The sequence below is a fragment of the Alosa alosa genome, chromosome 19 (assembly GCF_017589495.1).
Source record: "Alosa alosa isolate M-15738 ecotype Scorff River chromosome 19, AALO_Geno_1.1, whole genome shotgun sequence".
Taxonomy (NCBI): Eukaryota; Metazoa; Chordata; class Actinopteri; order Clupeiformes; family Clupeidae; genus Alosa; species Alosa alosa.
Genome location: NC_063207.1, coordinates 151,834 through 174,350, shown reverse-complemented (window position 1 = coordinate 174,350; position 22,517 = coordinate 151,834). Strand labels below are relative to the sequence as shown.

The 22,517-nt window shown below is 47.4% G+C and overlaps 1 protein-coding gene across 2 annotated transcripts in view; it reads left to right on the top strand.

The window, feature by feature from the left end:
- Nucleotides 1-21,613, top strand: part of adcy8 (adenylate cyclase 8 (brain)) — a 114,834-nt gene extending 93,221 nt beyond the window's left edge. For both annotated transcript variants that reach the window (XM_048228050.1, XM_048228049.1), the window contains 5 exons: nt 15,206-15,364; nt 15,679-15,825; nt 17,407-17,499; nt 19,714-19,828; nt 20,354-21,613. In XM_048228050.1, coding sequence (XP_048084007.1) covers nt 15,206-15,364; nt 15,679-15,825; nt 17,407-17,499; nt 19,714-19,828; nt 20,354-20,847 — 1,008 coding nt within the window. In that variant the 3' untranslated portion in view covers nt 20,848-21,613. The remainder of the gene's footprint in view (nt 1-15,205; nt 15,365-15,678; nt 15,826-17,406; nt 17,500-19,713; nt 19,829-20,353) is intronic.
- Nucleotides 21,614-22,517: the final 904 nt, after the last annotated feature.

The following is a 22,517-nucleotide window of genomic DNA, read 5'->3' as shown; positions in this document are numbered from 1 at the left end:
CCCCACCAGCAGGTACACAGGTGTGTGTGTGTGTGTGTGTTTTGAATTTCCCCTTGGGGATCAATAAAGTATCTATCTATCTATCTATCTATCTATCTATCTATCTATCACACACTAACACACCCCTTTTTCTCTCCTACGACACACACAGCCGTGGCCTACTGCACTTCAGACTTGTAACCGGAGGGTTGCCGGTTCGAACCCGACTTGTAGGCATGGCTGAAGTGCCCTTGAGCAAGGCACCTGACCCCTCACTGCTCCCCGAGCGCCGCTGCTGATGCAGGCAGCTCACTGCGCCGGGATTAGTGTGTGCTTCACCTCACTGTGTGATCACTGTGCTGTTTGTGTTTCACTAATTCACGGATTGGGATAAATGCAGAGACCAAATTAACCTCATGGGATCAAAAGAGTATATATACACTTATACTTAGATACACATACATCCCTCTTCCTCCATTACGATACACTGCACCCACCAGCAGGTACACACACACACACACACCGCAGCTGACTTGTGTGTGTGTTTCCTCAGGAGTTTTCTGGGCACCAAGGAGGCGTCACTGCTCCCTGATGGCCATGTTTCTGCTAGCAGTCTTCTACCATGGACAGCAGGTTTCAGTGTGTGTGTGTGTGTGTGTGTGTGTGTGTGTGTACTTGTGTCTGTGTGTGTGTGTGTGTGTGTGCATGTGTGTGTTCCTTTGTGTGTGTTGCATCTGAGGGCACTTTTAAATTCACTCTGCTGAATTATCTTCTTTGATGCTTGAGATCAGATGCACATGCACAAACACACACACACACACCTTTAATGAAGGGCTTTGTTGCTTTGGTGAAGTAAAAGACTCAGATGTAAAAGATGAGGGGTGTCTTAGTATCTCTCCTGCAATCCCTCTTTATGACACACACACACACACACACACACACCTTTAATGAAGGGCTTTGTTGCTTTGGTAAAAGACTCAGATGTAAAAGATGAGGGGTGTCTTAGTATCTCTCCTGCATTCCCTCCTTTATGACACACACACAAACACACACACAGATACACATACACATACTGTACACACACCCATAGAAAAATACACATAAACTCACACCCATACTGTACACACAGAGAAAAATACACACAAACACACACACACACACGGTTCTTGAATTTCCCCTGGGATCAATAAAGTATCTATCTATCTATCTATCTATCTATGCTAGGGTAAATGACACACACACACACAAGGTTTATGTTAGAATATGTGTAGGGCTGCAGCTATCGATTCTTTTTGGAATTGAGTATTCTAGCGATTATTTCATCGATTAATTAAGTAATCGGATAAAAAATAATTCTGTGTTATTAAGTGCAATTTATTAATATGCACAACAAATGTCATGCTGTAAACTAGCCCTAGTCACTTCAAAGTAAATTAATATATCTGTTTTATGTAAATTTCTGCAGCATTTACCATTACTACCAAATAACCTCCCTTACAAAGAATAACTGCAGTTTTTACAGTGCAGTGCTTTAGTATTGTCATGTGCAAAATACTGCATTTCTGTAGGCCTACAGTAGGCTACTATGCAGTCCAAAATACTTTATTTCCTGCATAAGAACTGCAAATATTTTGTTTTGACACTTATCTTGGGTTATTTTTTTTTAAGGACTATAATTATGTCTGGGGTAGGCGATAGGTAGCCTAACCTAACACAAGGGTGTGTGTGTGTGTCAGACACCAAACAGGGCCGGACCACAAAAGCGTCACGTTAGAATGTTTATTTAAGGGGTGGGGGTTACAGGGGTTCGGGGAGTTCAAGAGTCTGCGTGTGTGTGTTCCCCCAATAGCCGAGCAGCAATGGCAGGAGCTGGATGATCCGGGAAGTCCTGGGAAACACACACACAACAACAATTGAAACGAAGCAGCAGTACAGTCAAGGGCTAGGCTGTATTAGTAGAAGAGAGGCGGAAGGCAGGTCAAGATTACCGGGGGCTGGAGATCAAAGAAGTAGTCGGCGGGTCTGGGTTCACAGGCAAAGAGTAAGAGTTTTTTCAAGACAGGCAGGTAACTGGTCTTGCGGGTTTGCAGGCGATCTGACAAGTGTGGACTGAAAAGCAAGGCTTTATATACCGGGCATGATGAGTGGTGAATGCAGTGCAGCTGGTAGGTAAAAGCGAGGGTGAGGCAGAGCAGAGCAGGAACAGGTGGAGGTCATCAGACTTTAATCAGCGATGTTACCAGGCAGAGAGAGAGCTCATGACAGAACCCCCTAAGGGACGGCCCCAGAAGTCCCCAAAAGTGACCTGCACGCCGGGAGGCGGAGGGAGCGGTGGAGGCTAGGAATTCCTCCGGCGGTCCGGTGAACATCCTCATCCTCGGAGGGAGCTGGAGGGTGGAGTGGACAGAAAACTGGGGACAGGTACCCGAGACAGGGGTCAGGGTCAGGCACAGGACAGGAAGCAGGCGGGCAGGGCCGGTTAGGGACCCCTCTGGGGCGGCCCCACGGATTGCAGGTTGATCAGGATGCAGGCGGTGGAAGTCGGCGATGAGTGTCAGTCCACAATCCGACTGGCTGGCACCCAGGTTCTCTCCTCAGGCCCATAGCCCTCCCAGTCCGGCGAGATACTGGAGGCCCCTACCTGTCCTGGACTGAAGCAGGCGTCCGAGCAGTGTACACCAGCCCACCCGTCAACGAGGCGAGGAGGAGGAGGAGGAGGCGGCACGGGGACCAGCGGGCTTTCATCGTCGCTTGACTTTGAAACATGGAAAGTAGGGTGCACCCTCATGGAGGTTGGCAACTGGGCGGGACTGCGGTTGGGCTGATGACCCTCTGGATAGGGGAGCGGGCGAGGAATCGAGGTGCCAGTTCTACAGATTCCACCGCAGTGGGAGATCCTTGGCTGACAACCACACCTTCTGGCCAACATGGTGATGGCGGGTGCCGGCGATCTTCGGCGGTTAGCCCCAGTGGCATAGCTGACAGCTGACTTGAGTGGCGTGGCACGAGCTTGTGACCAGATGCGCCGGCAGCAGCGGACATAAGCGACAGGCAGGGCAGGACACATCTCCCTCCTGGCTGGGGAACAGGGGGGGCTGGTAGCCATACACACACTGGAAAGGTGACATACCAGTGGCAGAGCAGGTGAGGGAGTTGTTAGCATACTCTATCCCGTCAGTTGTTGTGCCCAAGCCTGGGGTTTCAGAAACCATGCACCGCGGCGCCTTCTCCAGCTCTGGTTTGCCCGCTTCTGGGATGACCATTGGACTGGGGGGGTGGAACCCAGAGGTGAGACTCACTGTGGCCCCTAGAAGACAGCAGAACTCCTTCCAGAATGTGGAGGTGGTGCGGACCTCGGTCAGAGACAACATCCCTGGGCAGCCCGTGTAGGCCGGGAAGACATGATCAAGAACAGCCTGGGCAGTCTCTCTGGCAGATGGCAGTTTAGGGAGGGAATGAAGTGTGCCATCTTGCTGAACCGGTCCAACCACAGTGAGAATGACCGTCATCCCACCTGATGGTGGGAGGCCAGTTACAAAGTCCAAGGAGGCGTGGGACCAGGGTGGAGTGTGGGCACAGGCAAGGGCTGGAGTGAACCAGCGGGGGGCGAGTGGAGGACTTGTTCTGATTGCAGGTGGGGCAGGCACAGGCAATTCTCCGGACATCCCTTCTCAAAGCAGACCACCAGAAGCGCTGGGCAAGGAGATGGCAGGTGCTGGCGGGAGCCAGGTGGCAGGCAAGCGGGGAGTTGTGTCCCCACTGTATGACCCGGGACCTCAAATTCTCTGGGACAAAGAGCGACCGTCTGGGCATGCACTGGGACTGGGATGGTCCGCGGAGGGCCTCCCTGAATTTCCTCCTCGATATCCCAGGTCAGGGCAGCTCTGGCCCTTGGGGATCGGGAGAATTGGATGCAGGTTCCTGGGAGGGGCGTCATCCTTATGAAACTGGCCGGGGAGAAGGCGTCCGGCTTGGTGTTCCGAGAACCTGGGGCGGTATGACAGGGTGAAGTTGAATCTGGTGAAAAAACAAGGCCCAGCAGGACTGTCTGGGGTAAGAGCGTTTGGCGTTGCGGATGTATTGAGGTTTTGTGATCGGTCCAGACCAGGAGCGGAACTGTGGACCCCTCCAGCCAGTGACACCACTCCTCCAGGGCAAAGCTTGACTGCCAGCAGCTCACGGTCTCCAACATCATAATTGCGCTCTGCAGGTGAGAAAGCCGGGCGAGAAAAAAATGCACAGGGGTGCAACTTGTTGTCCTCCTCTGCCCGTTGAGAGAGTATGGCCCCGACTCCCCGTCTGGGGGCATCCACCTGGGACAACGAACTGCCCGGTCTGAATCCGGCATCTGGAGGATGGGGGGCAGTGGTGAACCGGGCCTTGAGGGTATGAAAGGCTGTGTTGGCCTCTGGGGTCCAGGAAAAGGGGTGTTTGATGCTGGTCAGAGCTGTGAGGGGGCGACGGAGCTGTAGTTCGGATGAATCTCCGGTAGAAATTGGCAAACCCAGGAATTGCTGCAACTTCTTCCTATTCCCCGAACTGGCCAGGAGGTAACTGCGAGAGACCTTCGGGGTCCATCTGGATATTGCCTTCAGCGACAACGTATCCCAGGAGCGACACAGTCTGGCGTGGAACTTCGCATTTCTCGCTTTGACATAAAGGGGAGTTCTCCAGGAGCCGTTGAAGAACCAGCTGGACATGGCAGGGTGTGTGTTCGGACAGAGTTCTGGAAAAATTAAGATGTCGTCCAGGTACACGAAGACAATTTATTCAGCATGTCCCCAGCACATCATTCACCAAAGCCTGGAATACGCTGGGGCGTTGGTGAGGCCAAATGGCATTACCAGGTACTCATAATGGCGGTGTGGGTGTTGAATGCAGTCTTCCACTCGTCACCCTCCCTTACTCAGACTAGGTGGTAAGCATTTCTAAGGTCAGTTTGGTGAAAATAGTGGATCCCTGGAGCAACTCAAAAGCAGAGGTGAGTAAAGGCAGAGGTACGGTTCTTCACTGTGACATCGTTCAGACCTCGATAATCAATGCAGGGGCGAAGAGAACCATCTTTCTTTCCCACAAAGAAGAACCCGCACCAGCTGGCGAGGGAAGGCGGGCGGATGAGTCCAGCTGCCAGGGGAGTCCCTGATGTAAACCTCCATAGTTTTTCTTTCAGGAGGGATAGTGAGTAGAGGTGACCTTTGGGTGGAGCAGTCCCAGGGGAGGGAGATCAATGGCACAGTCGTCTGGGCGGTGTGGGGGCAGAGATGTGGCTTTGGTCTTGTTGAACACCTCTCGGGAGGCCATGGTAACATTCAGGGACATTAGAAATGTCGGGGGCAGTGCTGGGGGACTGAGCGGGGGCAGCGAGGCAGCACGCAAACAGGTCAGGTGGCAGGCATTTCCCCACTCTTTCACAGTTCGGAGGCCCAATCGAGGTGAGGATTGTGGAGGCGGACCAAGGGTAGCCCAGGATTAGGGGTTGGCCTGGGGAGCTGAGCAGGTGGAAGCGGATGGTCTCTCGGTGGTTTCCTGACACCATCATTGAGATGGGGGCTGTGATGCTGGTAACTGTGCCAATTCATTGACCGTCCAGGGCCGGGCTGGAACAGGAGTGGACAGCGATGGCTTTCCAAGCCCAGCTGGCGAGCAAGTCCTGTGTCAATAATGTTTGCTTCTGCGCCAGAGTCCACCAGGGCTGCCAGGGTGTGGGTGGAATCAGACAGGTAAAGACAGACTTGGATGAGGGGTTCACGGCTGATGGAGGCGGAATGTTCATTGAGCTCATCCAGTTCCTCCTACATCTGGTGAGCTCCGGCCTTTTGCTGGACAGGTGGCGACTTCGATGACCATCACCACCACAGTACAGGCACAAGTTGGAGGTGATCGTCGCTGGCGCTCTGCAGGGGTTAGGGGCTGAGGCCGATCTCCATCGGTTCAGACTGGTCCGGCTGGTTAGGCGGTGTGGCAGGTGCGGACAGAAGGGCAGTTGGGACACTCCGTGTGCTGGTGGATGGACTCTGGCGCCCTCTCTCTCGGCAGACGGACCTGGATCCCTGCGATTCGTCTTGGACAGCCAGAGCAATGGCTTCATCAAGAGTGGGGGTTGATCATGGGAAACCAGCTCGTCCCTTTATGTAGTCCGCCAGGCTGTGGAGAAGGCATCCACCAATGTTTCCATGTTCCAGGAGCTCCGACTTGCCACAGTTAGGAAGTCAATGGAGTAATCCGCAACAGTCCTTCTGCCTTGGCGAATACTCATCAGGGTCGAGATGCCTCGGCTGTGGTGGATTCCAAATCGAATACCTTGAGCATCTCCTCTGCGAATAGGTTGAAGGTTGCACATGCTGGGGTCTGGCTTCGAACTCCGCCCGTTCCCCAGAGTCGAGCTTCGACCCGTCAGGCCGGTGATCGCGTAACCGACCCTCGCCCCTTCAGTGGCAAAAGTCCTGGGTTGCAGGGGTAAACTGGACCGCGGCAGCTTCGTCAGGAGCGCCCGTAACTGGGTTGGGTCGCGCTGAACCCGCTCTGGGTTGCGATCCTGGGTTCTGGGGCTCCGGCAGCCCGCGCAGCAGTGGACTGGGCAGGAGACTTCGGGTGCTGGGCGGTGAGAAGTTGAATGATCATTGCAAGTTGTTGCTGTTGCTGCTGGAACTGCTGAAGCTGTTGGTAGGCTGCTTGAAGTAGGGAGGCAGTGTCAGCAGTGTTGCGGTTTGCCTCTCTCTCAGTCTCTTCCAGGCGTTGCATGGCGGTGGGTGGTTCTGGTTCGCCGGTTTCCATGCTGGTTCGACCGTGCACTGGGTCCATGTTTGGTCAGATCGTACTGTCAGACACCAAACAGGACGAGGACCACAAAAAGCGTCACGTTAGAATGTTTATTTAGGGTTGGGGTTACAGGGGTTTCAGGTGTTCGGGGAGTTCCAGAGTCTGCGTGTGTGTGTTCCCCCAATAGCCGAGCAGCAATGGCAGGAGCTGGATGATCCGGGAAGTCCTGGGGGAAACACACACACAACAGCAATTGAAACGAAGCAGCAGTACAGTCAAGGGCTAGGCTGTATTAGTAGAAGAGAGACGGAAGGCAGGTCAAGATTACGGGGCTGGAGATCAAAGAAGTAGTCGAGCGGGTCTGGGTTCACAGGCAAAGAGTAAGAGTCGTTTTCCAAGACAGGCAGGTAACTGGTGCTGGGGTTTGCAGGCGATCTGACAAGTGTGGACTGAAAAGCAAGGCTTTATATACCGGGCATGATGAGTGGTGAATGCAGTGCAGCTGGTAGGTAAACGAGGGTGAGGCAGAGCAGAGCAGGAACAGGTGGAGGTCATCAGACTTTAATCAGCGCGTGTTACCAGTGCGAGAGAGAGATGAGATGAGTGTGTGTGAGTTTTTTGGTGTAGCTTATTGCTCGCTTGCAATTTTACATAAATTAGTTTACTACTTAAAGGAACCATATGTAAGATTGTGGCCAAAACTGGTACTACAATTACTTTCAAATTACTTTAGAGCAGTGTATCCCCTCCCCCTCCCTCCTGACTCGAGGTTGCCAACCCAGATGCCGAAACACTACTGACTTTGTGATTAGTAGATAGGTAGAGGGTGGCGCATCAGACCAAAACACAACATGACATGACAAAACACAACATCAGTTGAGGGCTGCAACTTCACTTTTTAAATGACAATATCCTGGCCAGACTACTGTTGTCAGTGATATAAGTATTTGAAATTAACATGATTTCTTAATGTCTAGTGACATATCAGGGCCATTTTATGATTAATTGAAATACATTTCTTACATACGGTTCCTTTAAAATTTCCGACTTACGACATTAGGCTACAGCCGCTACAAATACCGTATGTTCTAACTAGCTAACACATTAAATCATCTAACATCAGTGTTTACGTTGCCTTGTGTCAGCTGGTTGGGGCAGCTGTGGCCTACTGGTTAGCGCTTCGGACTTGTAACCGGAGGGTTGCCGGTTCGAACCCGGCTGAAGCGCCCTTGAGCAAGGCACCTAACCCCTCACTGCTCCCCGAGCACCGCTGTTGTAGCAGGCAGCTCACTGCGCCGGGATTACAGTGTGCTTCACCTCACTGTGTGCTGAGTGTGTTTCGCTAATTCATGGATTGGGATAAATGCAAAGACCAAATTTCCCTCACGGGAATATATACTATACTATACTGTTAACAACTGGATGCTTTCGGCTTAGATGTTGAATTATCATTGACGTGCTGTTTTGGTACTCCAGTTCTGCTTTGCAGTGGACACATTGCACCTTGTCTTCTCTAAGTTTAAAATGATCCCAAAACTTTGGACATTCTCTGCCTTTTACGGACGGTGTCTTGGCTCTCTGTCATCTCGCCAACTTAATTCTGAAGGTGGTGTGCCTGTCAGTAATAACAGTCCGTGTGATGCAATAATCCCTGAGCTGAGGCACGCCCCCTTTTGGTCGGAATTCTGACTGTCCACCTCGAGGCTCCTGAGGGTGCACCGAGCTGAACGTGCGAGTTGAAAACAAAGATGAATGCTCTTACACACTTGATTACATAACTGCTTTAATCCAGTCACCAATTTATGCATTGCCCAGTCTTATTCCATAGATATGAAAATGCGTTTACTCCATAGATATGAAAATGCGTTTACTCCATTGATATGAAGATGCGTTTACTCCATAGATATGAAAACGCGTACTTACTCCATAGATATGAAAACAGGTTTACTCCATAGATATGAAGATGCGTTTGAAGATGTGTTTACTCCATGGATATGAAAACGCGTACTTACTCCATAGATATGAAAACAGGTTTACTCCATAGATATGAAGATGCGTTTACTCCATAGATATGAAGATGCGTTAGATATGAAGATGAGTTTGAAGATGCGTTTACTCCATAGATATGAAGATGCGTTTGAAGATGTGTTTACTCCATAGATATGAAGATGCGTTTACTCCATAGATATGAAGATGCGTTTATTCCCTAGATATGAAGATGCGTTTACTCCATAGATATGAAGATGATTCACACACCATAGCTGGCCACTCACTCACAACTCACTGTCATCAGGTTCACTTAAAGGAGCCACGCATAGGCCTAGACTACTGCTATTTTGTTGACTGATGTTGTTCTATTGAGGACTATCATGAGTTCTGTTCGTTATTGGTGGTGATGCTTATTAAATGCTGTCCCCAGTTCATTTTTCAAGGGTATTATTATCGGTTATCATATCGGTATCGGCCACAACAGAGCGATAAATATTGGTTATCGTTATCGGCCCTAAAATTCCATATTGGCGCATCTCTAAAATTTAGACATATAGTTAAAAAACCAAAGAGGATCACCGGAATTTATTTTTATCTTTTCAGTCATGCACAACATTCTTATCAGTGTAGCCTAACAATTCTTAATGCACCTTGCGCAATGGGCCACGGGCGGACCAAGAGGTCCGAATCAAATCAGACCAGGTAGGCTCAATTCCTCTCTCTCTATGAAGCTGCACAATGAAGTTTAAACATGACATAGAGCCCTATTTTGGCGATCTAAAACGCATGGTCACTGGCGAATAGCTTAAATACATTTAGAGGTTTGTCCAGTCCACATTCGAGGTGGTTTTGTTATCAAACGTGGGCACTTGGCACAAAAAAGGCGGTTCTTATGTTTCTTAATCAGTCATGGGTGTGTTTTGGGCATAACATCCTTTAAACCAATGAAATTGACATCTGTCATTCCCTTTAATAGCAAGCAGTGCAACTAGCAACACTTACCCTTATAATGTTTGAATGACTGACTGAATAAAAAAAACTATGGACATTTATTCTGCAGAGGAGTTGCTCCTTACATCTCGTGCGTTTTCAGCTGTGCTTCATATGCGCCTTTCGCTATAGACCAGGTTTGTCTTGGTCAGTGGCATAATGCTTTTTAAATGGTATAAGATAACGATTTTTAGACAATGCACCAGACCACACCTTAGGTCGTTAATTGCCACACTCCTGGGCACATTGGTTAATAAAAGAGAAGCGCATGGTGTCTTAAGACGGACGCGGTCAAGACAAGCAAGTTTACCTGTGCAAGTTCACCGAGCACAAGCACCGACAAAGGCAAAATGTGCCGTTCCACCATATCTGTTATCACCGGCCATTGCAGAAAACGGCATCATGCCAAAAGGGGCAGAAATCGCCTTAACCTCCAGGAACTTAAACGGTCCTCACCGACAGAAACCTCCTTCTCCATGGGCTTGTGGAACTGTCAATCCGCAGTCAACAAAACGGACTTCATAGCTGGCTATGCCAACCACCTTTCATTGGAACTCCTTGCTCTCACTGAGACTTGGATCAAACCAGAGAACACTGCCACCCCGGCTGCACTCTCCACTAACCTTACACTATCCCACACCCCTCGCCTATCTGGACGAGGAGGCGGGACGGGCCTGCTGATCTCCAACAAATGGAAATTCACCCCGCTACTGCCTTCAAACAAATATGTCTCATTCGAATGCCATGCCATCACAGTGATCGCCCCAGCAAAACTCTACGTGCTGGTCATCTACCGCCCTCCAGGCCAACTAGGCGACTTTATTGACGAACTTGACACTCTGCTATCATCCATCCCTGAGCATGACTGTCCGCTTCTTGTTCTCGGTGATATGAACATCAACTTAGATGCACCAGGCTCAGCGGACTTTTGGCCCTGGTCCACTCCTTTGACCTCGAACTGGTTCAAAGCCCACCCGACTCACAAAGCTGGCAAAGAGCTTGACTTAAACTTCACTTTCGAACTGCAGCACAGACACCCTCATGGTGGCGCCTCTCCATCTTTCTGACCACTTCTTCATCCAGTTCAACGTCAGCCTGACAGAACAGCCTCCGGCTCCTCAGCCGATGGTCACGTTCATGGCAACATCCGGAACCTGTCTCCAACGCACTTCTCCTCTGTGGTTGCCTCCGGTCTACCTCCACTCAACACCTTCTCCTCTCTGGAGGTTAATGAAGCCACTGACTCGCTCTGCTCCACACTGACCTTGTGTCTAGGCGAGCTGTGCCCTCTTACCACAAGGCCAGCTCGATCCAAACATTCTCATCCATGGCTAAATGATACCCTCCGATCGCATGCGCACTGGAAACTCAGAGCCAGCGGAGAGGAAATGGCACAAATCCAAACTAGCTGACGACCTCAAAAACTACCAGACACTCCTGACCTTCTCAGCCAGCATCACTGCTGCTAAGACTGCTTTCTACAATGACAAAATCAACAGCTACAGACACACTCGAAAACTTTTCTCAACCTTCAAATCGCTACTCAACCCTCAGCTGCCTCCTCCTCCATCCAGCCTTACTGCAGATACCCTCGCCTCATTTTTTTTGCAAACAAAGTGGCGGCAATCAGCAGTCAATTCTCTACATGCCCACTCAACGCATCTGACTCAGATACCGCACTCCTACAACCTCTAGGGACTGCTGGAACATTTTTTTTCAGCATTCACGCCTCTCTCCGAGTGAAGTGTCCAGACTCTGACATGCAGCCGTCCTACCACATGCTCGCTGGACCCTATACCCACGAGCCTACTTCAGTCCATCAGCCCGACCATCGGCTCCAGCTATCACACATGTGATCAATGCCTCGCTAACCTCCTGCACATTTCCAACAGCGTTCAAAATGGCCCGGTAACACCGTTACTTAAGAAAGCTTCTCTCAACCCTGCTCAAGTCGAGAACTACCACCCTGTCTCACTACTGCCTTTCCTATCCAAAGGCATTGAACGAGCAGTCTCCAAACAGGTCTCTGACTTCCTTTCACAGAACAACCTTCTGGATCCAAATCAGTCTGGGTTCAAAAGCGGCCACTCTACCGAAACGGCTCTGCTGTCTGTAACAGAAGCCTTAAAAGAAGCCAGGGCGACCGCCGGTCATCAGTACTCATTCTGCTTGACTTATCGGGTTGCCTTTGACACGGTTATTCACCGTATCCTTCTCTCTATACTTCGCTGACATGGGAATCTCGGTTCTGCTCTCTCCTGGTTTGAATCCTACCTCACAGGGCCTTTCGTTTAACGCATCATGGCTTGGTCAGCTATCTGCACCTCACCATCTCACAACAGGGGTCCCCAGGGCTCAGTGCTGGGCCCCCTCCTCTTTGCTATCTACACCACCTCCTTGGGACAGATTATCCGTTCGCGACGGCTTCTCATACCACTGCTATGCAGGCGACACACAGCTCTATCTGTCCTTTCCACCTGACGACCCCCTGGTTTCAGCACGGATCTCGGGATTGCCTCTCAGACATAGCTACATGGATGAAGGCACACTACCTCCAGCTGAACCTCTCAAAGACTGAACTGCTGGTCATCCCAGCTAAACCTACCATACACCACGCGACATCAACATCAAATTTGACTCCCTGTCTGTTTCACCGACCAGGACTGCAAGAAATCTAGGAGTTGTTCTCGACAACCAACTAAACTTCTCAGATCATGTTGCCTCAGTCGCCCCGGTCATGCCGTTTAGCACTCTACAACATACGGAAAATCAGGACTTACTTGACTCAAGATGCTACCCAACTTCTGGTTCAGGCAATAGTCATCTCACGGCTCGACTACTGCAATGCCCTCCTGACAGGTCTCCCAGCCTGCGCAGTGAAACCACTTCAGATGATCCAGAACGGCGGCTGGTGGTCTACAACCAACCCAAAGGGCACATGTTACCCGCTGCTCATCCAGCTACCTATGGCGGCCCGCATCAAATTCAAGTCTCTAACGCTTGCCTACAAAGTAGTCTCGGTTCTGCTCCCACATGCTTGAATGCCCTCATACAGACTTACACTACCTCCAGACCGCTGCGGCTCCTCTGACTTAACGACGTCTAGCTCTACCACCTGTGCGCTCAAGCCAATCCAAACTTTTTCTCATCTGTTGTTCCTCGTTGGTGGAACACACTGCCAGTTCCTACAAGGGCAGGGACATCCTTTTCCACTTTCAAAAAACTCCTGAAGACCCAGCTCTTTAGAGAACATCTACTCTCATAGCAACACTTACAACAAGTCTTACTGATCCTAGCACTCACCAGCCGTTTTAAACTGACAAGTAACGGTTAAAAACAGCACTCACAGATGCACTTATTCTTACTGTACTCTAATGTTTTTTTTAAACTGTCCTAAAATTGTGAGAATTGTTCTAACACTTACTGTTTACCATGTTGTTAGTCGCTTTGGTTAAAAAAGCGTCAGCCAAATGTAATGTAATGTAATGGTGTAAGATAGGAATAAACTTTGTGATAAGAATACACTATGTGATAAGAATAAACTTTATGATAAGAATACACTATGTGATAAGAATAAACTTTGTGATAAGAATACACATATACATAATATGTTTCACAACAATATCTATGTAACAAATACAATACAAAACACACACACACATACAGTAAACACACAGAAGTAAACACACACACACAGATTTAATAAATGTTGGGTGTTGTAACAGCTCTCCCTGGTGGAAATGAGGCTGCTTGCACTCTGGCCCAGAGGAATAATTCCCCCTGGTGGAGATGAGGCTGTTTGCCCTGTTCAGACGATTTTCCTTTCTCTCCAGTTCCCTGTTTTATTCTATTTACCCAAGTAAACAGCTAAAGTGCGAATGCTAGACAGGAGGTGAAGTTTTGTTCAGCAGTGTTACAGCCTCTGGAAAGAAGCTGTACCTGAGCCTGCTGGTGCAGGAGCGCACGCTCCTGCATCGCCTGCCAGATGGAAGAAGACTGAAAAGACCATGGGTTGGGTGGGTGGCGTCCTTTGCAATGGATTTGGCTTTGTTTGTACAGTGTTTATGATATGTGTTGAGAATGGAGGGGGGTTGGGAGCCAATAGTCCTTTGGGCAGATTTCACTACTTTTTGTAGTGCTTGCGATCAGCAGCGTTGCAGTTGTCGTAACAGAGGTCGTAATTAAGAGACAGAGAGTGTAACAGAGGTCGTAATTAAGAGACAGAGTGTGTAACAGAGGTCGTAATTCGTCCGCCGCTCACGGCCCTTGAACCCGCCACCTCAACACACACCGGCATGGGAGTCGAACGCTCTAACCACTGAGCTAAAAGCCCAGGCTTTCAACTCGGCGGTTAGAAGCGTTCTTAAGGTTAGGGGTGTGAGGATTTACACGCGCAACTAGCATGCTAGCTCAGTTCACCTCCCTAAATCCTCACTCCCATGATCCGGGTCTACGGCAGGTCGGGGTTGATCCAAGGGGTCGAGTTCAGGGGGTTGGTTATCCAGTATGAAAGGGCAGAACAGTTCAATCGATCCAAGGGGACTGACTCGCCTTCCAGTGTTCCAGTGTACATAAAAAAAACAATTGGAGTTCGAGATTTCAAAAACACAGGTCTTCTAGCTTCAACAATAAACATAGAAAAATAGGTACAAGGAAAGGTAAGATGATTCGATACAATAGGTAGATTTAGAAAAAATTTGATTATCACATGAGTATTATTTTTCTTAAGAGGGTTATCAATCACTTTTAATCAAATTCATTCAAGTGGAGTCTCGAGTGAAAAAACAAACCCGTCACCTAGGAGATGACTGTACCAAAATAAAAGTCGTTTAGAATACATTCACTTTCAAGCAGACCAAAAAGAGAATGAAAAAGAAATACATATAATCATGTAAACTCAGCCTCTTGTTCTTGCTATTTCTTCATATTTATATATTAAAATATTTATTGTACTCAAACCATTCTAAAACTAAAGTTATGGTCTTAGTAACCTAACTTTTAAGGTGGGTTACATACCATACAGAGATGGAGTTTGTGAGTATGCTCTCAATGGTAGTGTAGGATCATTATGACCCCTTCTGAATTTATGGCACGTTTCGTGTTATTCCGTTCATGAGGGGCCATATCAGCTACACACACACACACGCACAGTACATGGAACATAGGTGTGCTTTCTTATCCATAGAAAAGCGAAGGCGTTGATGTGCCTTCTTCATCAGACTGGAGGAGTTTAGAGACCAAGAAAGATTTTTTGTATCTCGGGATACTGTCAACTTTAAAAGTAGATCTTGGTTCACACCTGGATTAGGGTCTCCGTTATCCTTTCACCCGGATTAGGGTCTCCTAATCCGTTATCCTTTATTGAGGTGATGGCATCCTCTCTAACATGGCTAGATTAGGGTCTCCTCTGTAACATGGGGCTGAAATGGTTGATGTAGCTGCTGCAGCTACTTTAATCATGTTGTTGTTGTTGTTGTTGTTTGTCCAGTTGGAGTATACAGCACGGCTGGACTTCCTGTGGCGTGTTCAGGCTCAGGAGGAGATCGGAGAGATGCGGGAGATCCGTGAACACAACGAGAACCTGCTGCGCAATATCCTCCCCTCACACGTCGCACGACACTTCCTGGAGAAGGACCGTGATAACGAGGTAAGAACTGCAGCTTTTCCCTCTGTTACTGCTCCACCTACTGGTTAAACAGAAGAACTACAACACTACCCCACCTACTGGTGAAACAGAAGAATTACAGCTATCCCACTGTTAGTGAAAGCACTGCCCCACCTACTGGTGAAACAGAAGAACTACAGCTATCCCCACCTACTGGTGAAACAGAAGAACTACAGCTATCCCCACTGTTAGTGAAAGCACTACCACAAGGCACTCAAAGAATCCTCCATATAAATGCATGAGTAAATTCATAACACGAATATGACAGTAGACGTGTGTGTGTGTGTGATGTTTAGGAGCTGTATTCCCAGTCCTATGAGGCGGTGGGAGTGATGTTTGCCTCCATTCCTGGCTTCGCTGATTTCTACTCCCAGACGGAGATGAACAACCAGGGAGTGGAGTGCCTGCGCCTCCTCAATGAGATCATCACCGACTTTGATGAGGTCAGTCATATCTAGTCTAAGATCATCACCGACTTTGATGAGGTCAGTCATATCTAAGATCATCACTGACTTTGATGAGGTCAGTCATATCTAGTCTAAGATCATCACCGACTTTGATGAGGTCAGTCATATCTAGTCTAAGATCATCACTGACTTTGATGAGGTCAGTCATATATAAGATCATCACTGACTTTGATGAGGTCAGTCATATCTAGTCTAAGATCATCACTGACTTTGATGAGGTCAGTCATATCTAAGATCATCACTGACTTTGATGAGGTCAGTCATATCTAGTCTAAGATCATCACTGACTTTGATGAGGTCAGTCATATCTAAGATCACTGACTTTGATGAGGTCAGTCATATCTAGTCTAAGATCATCACTGACTTTGATGAGGTCAGTCATATCTAGTCTAAGATCATCACTGACTTTGATGAGGTCAGTCATATCTAGTCTAAGATCATCACCGACTTTGATGAGGTCAGTCATATCTAGTCTAAGATCATCACTGTGTTTGATAAGAGAGTAACGTCCAGTCTGAGATCATCACTGTGTTTGATCTTGAATTTCCCCTTGGGGATCAATAAAGTATCTATCTATCTATCTATCTATCTATCTCTATCTATCTGTCTATCTATCTCTATCTATCTATCTATCTATCTATCTATCTATCTCTATCTATCCATCTCTATCTATCTATCTGTTTATCTATCTATCTGTCTTAAGATCATCATTGGGCAGCCGTGGCCTACTGGTTAGCGCTTTGGACTTGGAACCGGAGGGTTGCCGGTTCGAACCCTGACCAGTAGGATGCGGCTGAAGTGCCCTTGAGCAAGGCACCTAACCCCTCACTGCTCCCCGAGCACCGCTGTTGTTGCAGGCAGCTCACTGCGCCGGGATTAGTGTGTGCTTCACCTCACTGTGTGTACACTGTGTGTACACTGTGTGCTGAGTGTGTTTCACTAATTCACGGATTGGGATAAATGCAGAGACCAAATTTCCCTCACGGGATCAAAAGAGTATATATATACTTGTACGTCTGTCTGTCTGTCTATCTATCTATCTATCTATGAGAGTAACGTCCAGTCCAGGGCTCCGCAGTCTTTTCTTTGTAATTTTTGGTCAGAAATTGGGTGTGGATAGCTGTCTGGGGCCGCATATTATTTTATTTTTAAACATTTTTATTTTAGTAATAGGCTATTTAGCCACTTTAGCTGTTAAATAACCTGTATACAACATTTTGAGTGTATGCAATGAATAGGGCCTATATTGCAATACAACAGGTTACAAAACAAGCAACTTTTTTATATTAGTGGATATTATACTGTATCTTACAAGACATGAGGGAAGAAAGCAGGAAAAATCAACAGGTTTTTAAGCTGAAAAAGAGTAGGCCTAGCTCTGCAGTTTCAGTCACTGTTTAATAAGAGAGTATCATGTAGTCTAAGATCGTCACTGTTTGATAAGACGTCTAGTTTAATATCATCACTGTGTTTGATAAGAGAGTAACAGCTAGTTTAAGATCATCATTGTTTGATAAGAGAATAATGATGTTCTTAACACACACATACCTGTTGCAGTTGCTGGGGGAAGAGCGGTTCCAGGATGTGGAAAAGATCAAGACCATCGGCAGCACTTACATGGCCGTCTCAGGCCTATCCCCAGAGAGACAGGTACACACACACACCTACACACCTATATATACACACACACACACACAGACATACACACACCTAAACACACACAGACATACACACACACACACACGGACACACACACACTGACATGGCCGTCTCAGGCCTAAACAGGTGCACATTTTAACCATTTATATATGTCCGCATGGAGAAAAGTGGAGCAGGGACACAAATATTAAAAATGTAATATAATATGCACACAAACTTATGAACCAGTGTATAAGCATACTACTCAATTCTTATGGGTATAAATAACAATGTCTCCGCCATATGTGGTGGCTGCCAACTATAGCACAAACGGCACAGTACTTTGTAAGCCGTTTAGCCCTCTGTTGCAGCCCTCTTACTACCAACCTGTGTGTGTCCTAGGCTGCGGAATATGAAAACAAGTAGTCTGCACCTATAGCTTAGCTCTGAGATGGTGTTTAGGAGTGGACACACACACACCTATAGCCTAGCTCTGAGATTGTGTTTAGGAGTGGACACACACACACCTATAGCTTAGCTCTGAGATGGTGTTTAGGACTGGACACATACACCTATAGCTTAGCTCTGAGATGGTGTTTAGGAGTGGACACACACACACACACACACCTATAGCCTAGCTCTGAGATGGTGTTTTAGGAGTGGACACACACACACCTATAGCTTAGCTCTGAGATGGTGTTTAGGACTGGACACACACACCTATAGCTTAGCTCTGAGATGGTGTTTAGGAGTGGACACACACACACACCTATAGCCTAGCTCTGAGATTGTGTTTAGGAGTGGACACACACACACCTATAGCTTAGCTCTGAGATGGTGTTTAGGACTGGACACATACACCTATAGCTTAGCTCTGAGATGGTGTTTAGGAGTGGACACACACACACACACACCTATAGCCTAGCTCTGAGATGGTGTTTAGGAGTGGACACACACACACCTATAGCTTAGCTCTGAGATGGTGTTTAGGACTGGACACACACACCTATAGCTTAGCTCTGAGATGGTGTTTAGGAGTGGACACACACACACACCTATAGCTTAGCTCTGAGATGGTGTTTAGGAGTGGGACACACATACACACCTATAGCTTAGCTCTGAGATGGTGTTTAGGAGTGGACACACACACACATCTATAGCCTAGCTTTGAGATGGTGCTTAGGAGTGGTTGGCATTGAATGATCTTGATCTCGAAAGCCTTCTCCATGCTAGAATGCTAGAGGTGCAGTCTACCTAAAAAAAAACACCTCATTGGACTCCTCATTGATTACCACAACAAGCAGGTGTAGGAAAGTATTAGAATTACAATTGCAATGCTGAAACATGGATGGTTTTACACGAGAATGTTTGTACATTCTTACTGAGGGAGGGAAATGGTATATTGATTGATATGTCTTTCACTATGAGGTCCATATTCTGTCATGACGTACTTTGTACATTCCTTTGTAGGCATGGCAACCGTGTAACATGTGTGAAGGTGTTTTATTCTGCAGTGTGATGCAATAAGGGACCTCAACATGCCACAATAAAGAAATAAAGTTTATTATATTATCTATATACTATAGCAGTGGGATCATGCAGTCATTTACAGTAACAAATCCAGATATATATTTACATAATTAAACATACACTACTCCGGTGGCATAGTACACGCGATACCGTGGCATAGAAAACAACCAATACTCCCGACCACCTCAACAGCACACCAACCACTTGGCCCACTATAGCAACAGCACGCCAACCACTCGGCCCACCATAGCAACAGCACGCCAACCACTCGGCCCACCATAGCAACAGCATGCCAACAGCATGCCTACTACTTGGCCCACAATAGAAAGCAAGGGAACTGCCCTGATAGTATTGGTGTGCAACAGCATGCCGACTACTCTGCCCACAATAAGCTATCTTATCTCCTATCTTGAGCATCTTGAGTATCTTATCTCACACACAACCCTCTATACACACACAGCTGTAGACAAATTGAGAAGATAATAAGGCCATTCTCTGTCTTTGCTCTCTTTGTGTGTGTGTGTGTGTGTGTGTGTCTGTGTATGTGTTACATGTGCATGGGGATGTCTGTATGAATCTTTGTGTGTGTGTATCTGTCTGTGTGTATCTGGTATCTGTCTGTGTGTGTGTGTGTGTGTGTGTGTGTGTGTGTGTGTGTGTGTGTGTGTGTGTGTGTGTGTGTGTGTGTGACTGCAGCAGTGTGAGGATCGCTGGGGCCACCTGTGTGCTTTGGCAGACTTTGCCTTAGCACTGAATGAGAGCATCCAGGAGATCAACACACACTCCTTCAACAACTTCCAACTGCGCATCGGTGAGCCACACCACATTACCCAACACCACACTACATTGCCCAACACCACACCACATTACCCAACACCACATTACCCAACACCACACCACATTACACCACACCACATTACCCAACACCACATTACCCAACACCACACCACATTACTCACACCACATTACCCAACACCACATTACATTACCCAACACCACACTACATTACCCAGTGTCCCATAACACCAAACATAGACCCACACATGTCCTCATACACACACCTTCACTTGTAAACCCCTAATATACACACAACCTCACCTTTAAACACCTAATACACACCTCACCTGTAAACCCCCTCACCTGTAAACACCTAATACACACACACCCTCACCTGTAAACACCTAATATACACACACCCTCACCTGTAAACCCCCTCACCTGTAAACCCCTAATATACACACACTCACCTGTAAACCCCTAATACACACACACACTCACCTGTAACCCCCCTCACCTGTAAACCCCTAATATGCTGTTGTGTGTTTACACCTGGCAGGCATGGCCCATGGGTCTGTGGTTGCTGGGGTGATAGGTGCTAAGAAACCGCAGTATGACATCTGGGGTAAGACGGTGAACCTGGCGAGCCGCATGGACAGCACGGGCGTGAGTGGGCGCGTTCAGCTGCCGCACGACACCTTCCTGATCCTGAGCCAGCGAGGCTTCGCCTTCCAGCGCCGCGGCCCGGTGCACGTGCGTGGCATCAGCGAGCAGGAGGGCCCCATCTGCACGCACTTCCTGACAGGCCGCCAGCAGCCCTGCCCACTGGGCCTTCAGCCGCGCCGCGCCACCGGTCAATATTCGCTCGCTGCCGTGGTGCTTGGCCTGGTGCAGTCGCTCAACCGCCAGAAGCACAAGCACATCCTCAACGATAACAACGCCACGGGCATCATGAAGGCCACCTACGGCCACCGCAGGACCCTGCTCTCCCCCACTCCAGCTCCACCTGATTCAAACCACACTGAAGGCCCAGACAAGAATGAGCTGGCCTAGACATCGCCTGAATAAAAAAATACATTGAGGGCCCAGACAACAATGAGCTGGCCTAGCGATCGCCAGAATAAAAAATACATTGAGGGCCCAGACAACAATGAGCTGGCCTAGAGATCGCCAGAACAAAAGGCATCCACCCAAGAAAGAACTGGCCTACAGATTGCCAAAAATAAAAACATCCTCTCAAAAATGAGCTGGCAATCACACTAACCTTGGCAAGAGACAGTCCCAATAAAATACTGAGGACGTTTGGATAGAACTGAGGTTACTATAGACACACACCAGACAACCCACTGGCCAAGGTAAATTAACTGGGGGTCCTGTCAGGGGGCTGCCTGAATAAACATAGTTTTCCTCTCCAAGTATAAGCAAAAAATACACTAAAAATAGGCTGACAGTGTAGCTCTTGAGACTACCTTAACAAAGAACTGAGGTGTCTTAGACTACCTAAGTAAAAATTATTTCTGGGAAAAAGCATTTCTAGAGACTGTCTAAACAGACTGAGTTGTCCAAGTTGTCGCACTGAATAAGACTGAGCATTTTTAAAGATTGCCTGACAAAAAAAAAAAAATATTAGTCATAGAGACTTCTTGACTGAAAAGACTCCTCAAGAATGCCTGGGTAAAAAGACTGACCTAGAAGTTGACCTAGAAAATGCCTGAATAAAAAAACTAAGGCTTACTGACGTTTTTCTTGCCATCTTTCTTTTTGTATTTCTTTTGTATTTCGGGGGAGGGGGGAATAAATGATTTATTTTTTTTATAAATTACTGTGTCTGTGGTTAATTTTCAACATACACCTCTATTACGCTATAGCAGGGGTGGGCAACTAATTTCCCCAAGGGACCACATGACAAACTGGGACTGTTTAGGAGGGCCGGACTCAAAATACTGAACTCAAGTCTGAACTCAATTCTGTTCAATTCTATTCTGTTCTTGTATAACATTAAGTAAATCATATGGTTTTGTTTACTGATGAAAATGTGAGGGAGACAAAGGAAAAACAGCAATATTTAATCTATGTCCAGTATTTAATCCTCATTCTCGAAAATGATTTTTTGACATTGACATTTTTTTCAGTTTTCAAAGACTGATATAAAAAAGTACTACAATATCTAAATAATTAGGCTAGGTCATGAAAATGTGAAGGAGTCAGTACAACCGATAGGCCTGTGCCACCATTTCATCAACACTCAGCAATATTTCATCATTAAATCATTACCATCATTAAATTAACTCTATGCAGAATTAGACTACGAAAATGTGGAGCAGACAATAGTAGGCTGTCATTTGTTAATCAACATGCACAAAGAAAACTATTTTAAAAATGTAGGCTGTTTTTGCTTTAACTTTATGCACATAACTGTGATTGGTGAACTCGCTCTGTGTGTTGAGCTGGCTGCTTCAAGCAACCTGTGGGTAGTAGCATCATACTAGTTCGCTAACATAAGCTTTGCAAATAAACTCAGACATATTTTGGTTACAATTACGGGGTTATCCGATTGTAAACTGTCTATCTGCCAGTAACGTTTTGAAATGAACACCCATTATCGCCAACGAGCAGCAGTAGGAGTTCGTTCTAACAACCTTCTTGGGTGGTGAGCGGCGCAGACACATAAGAGACACAAAACTTTGAAAGGTTTACGCCAACGTAAAGGCAACTGCATTGTG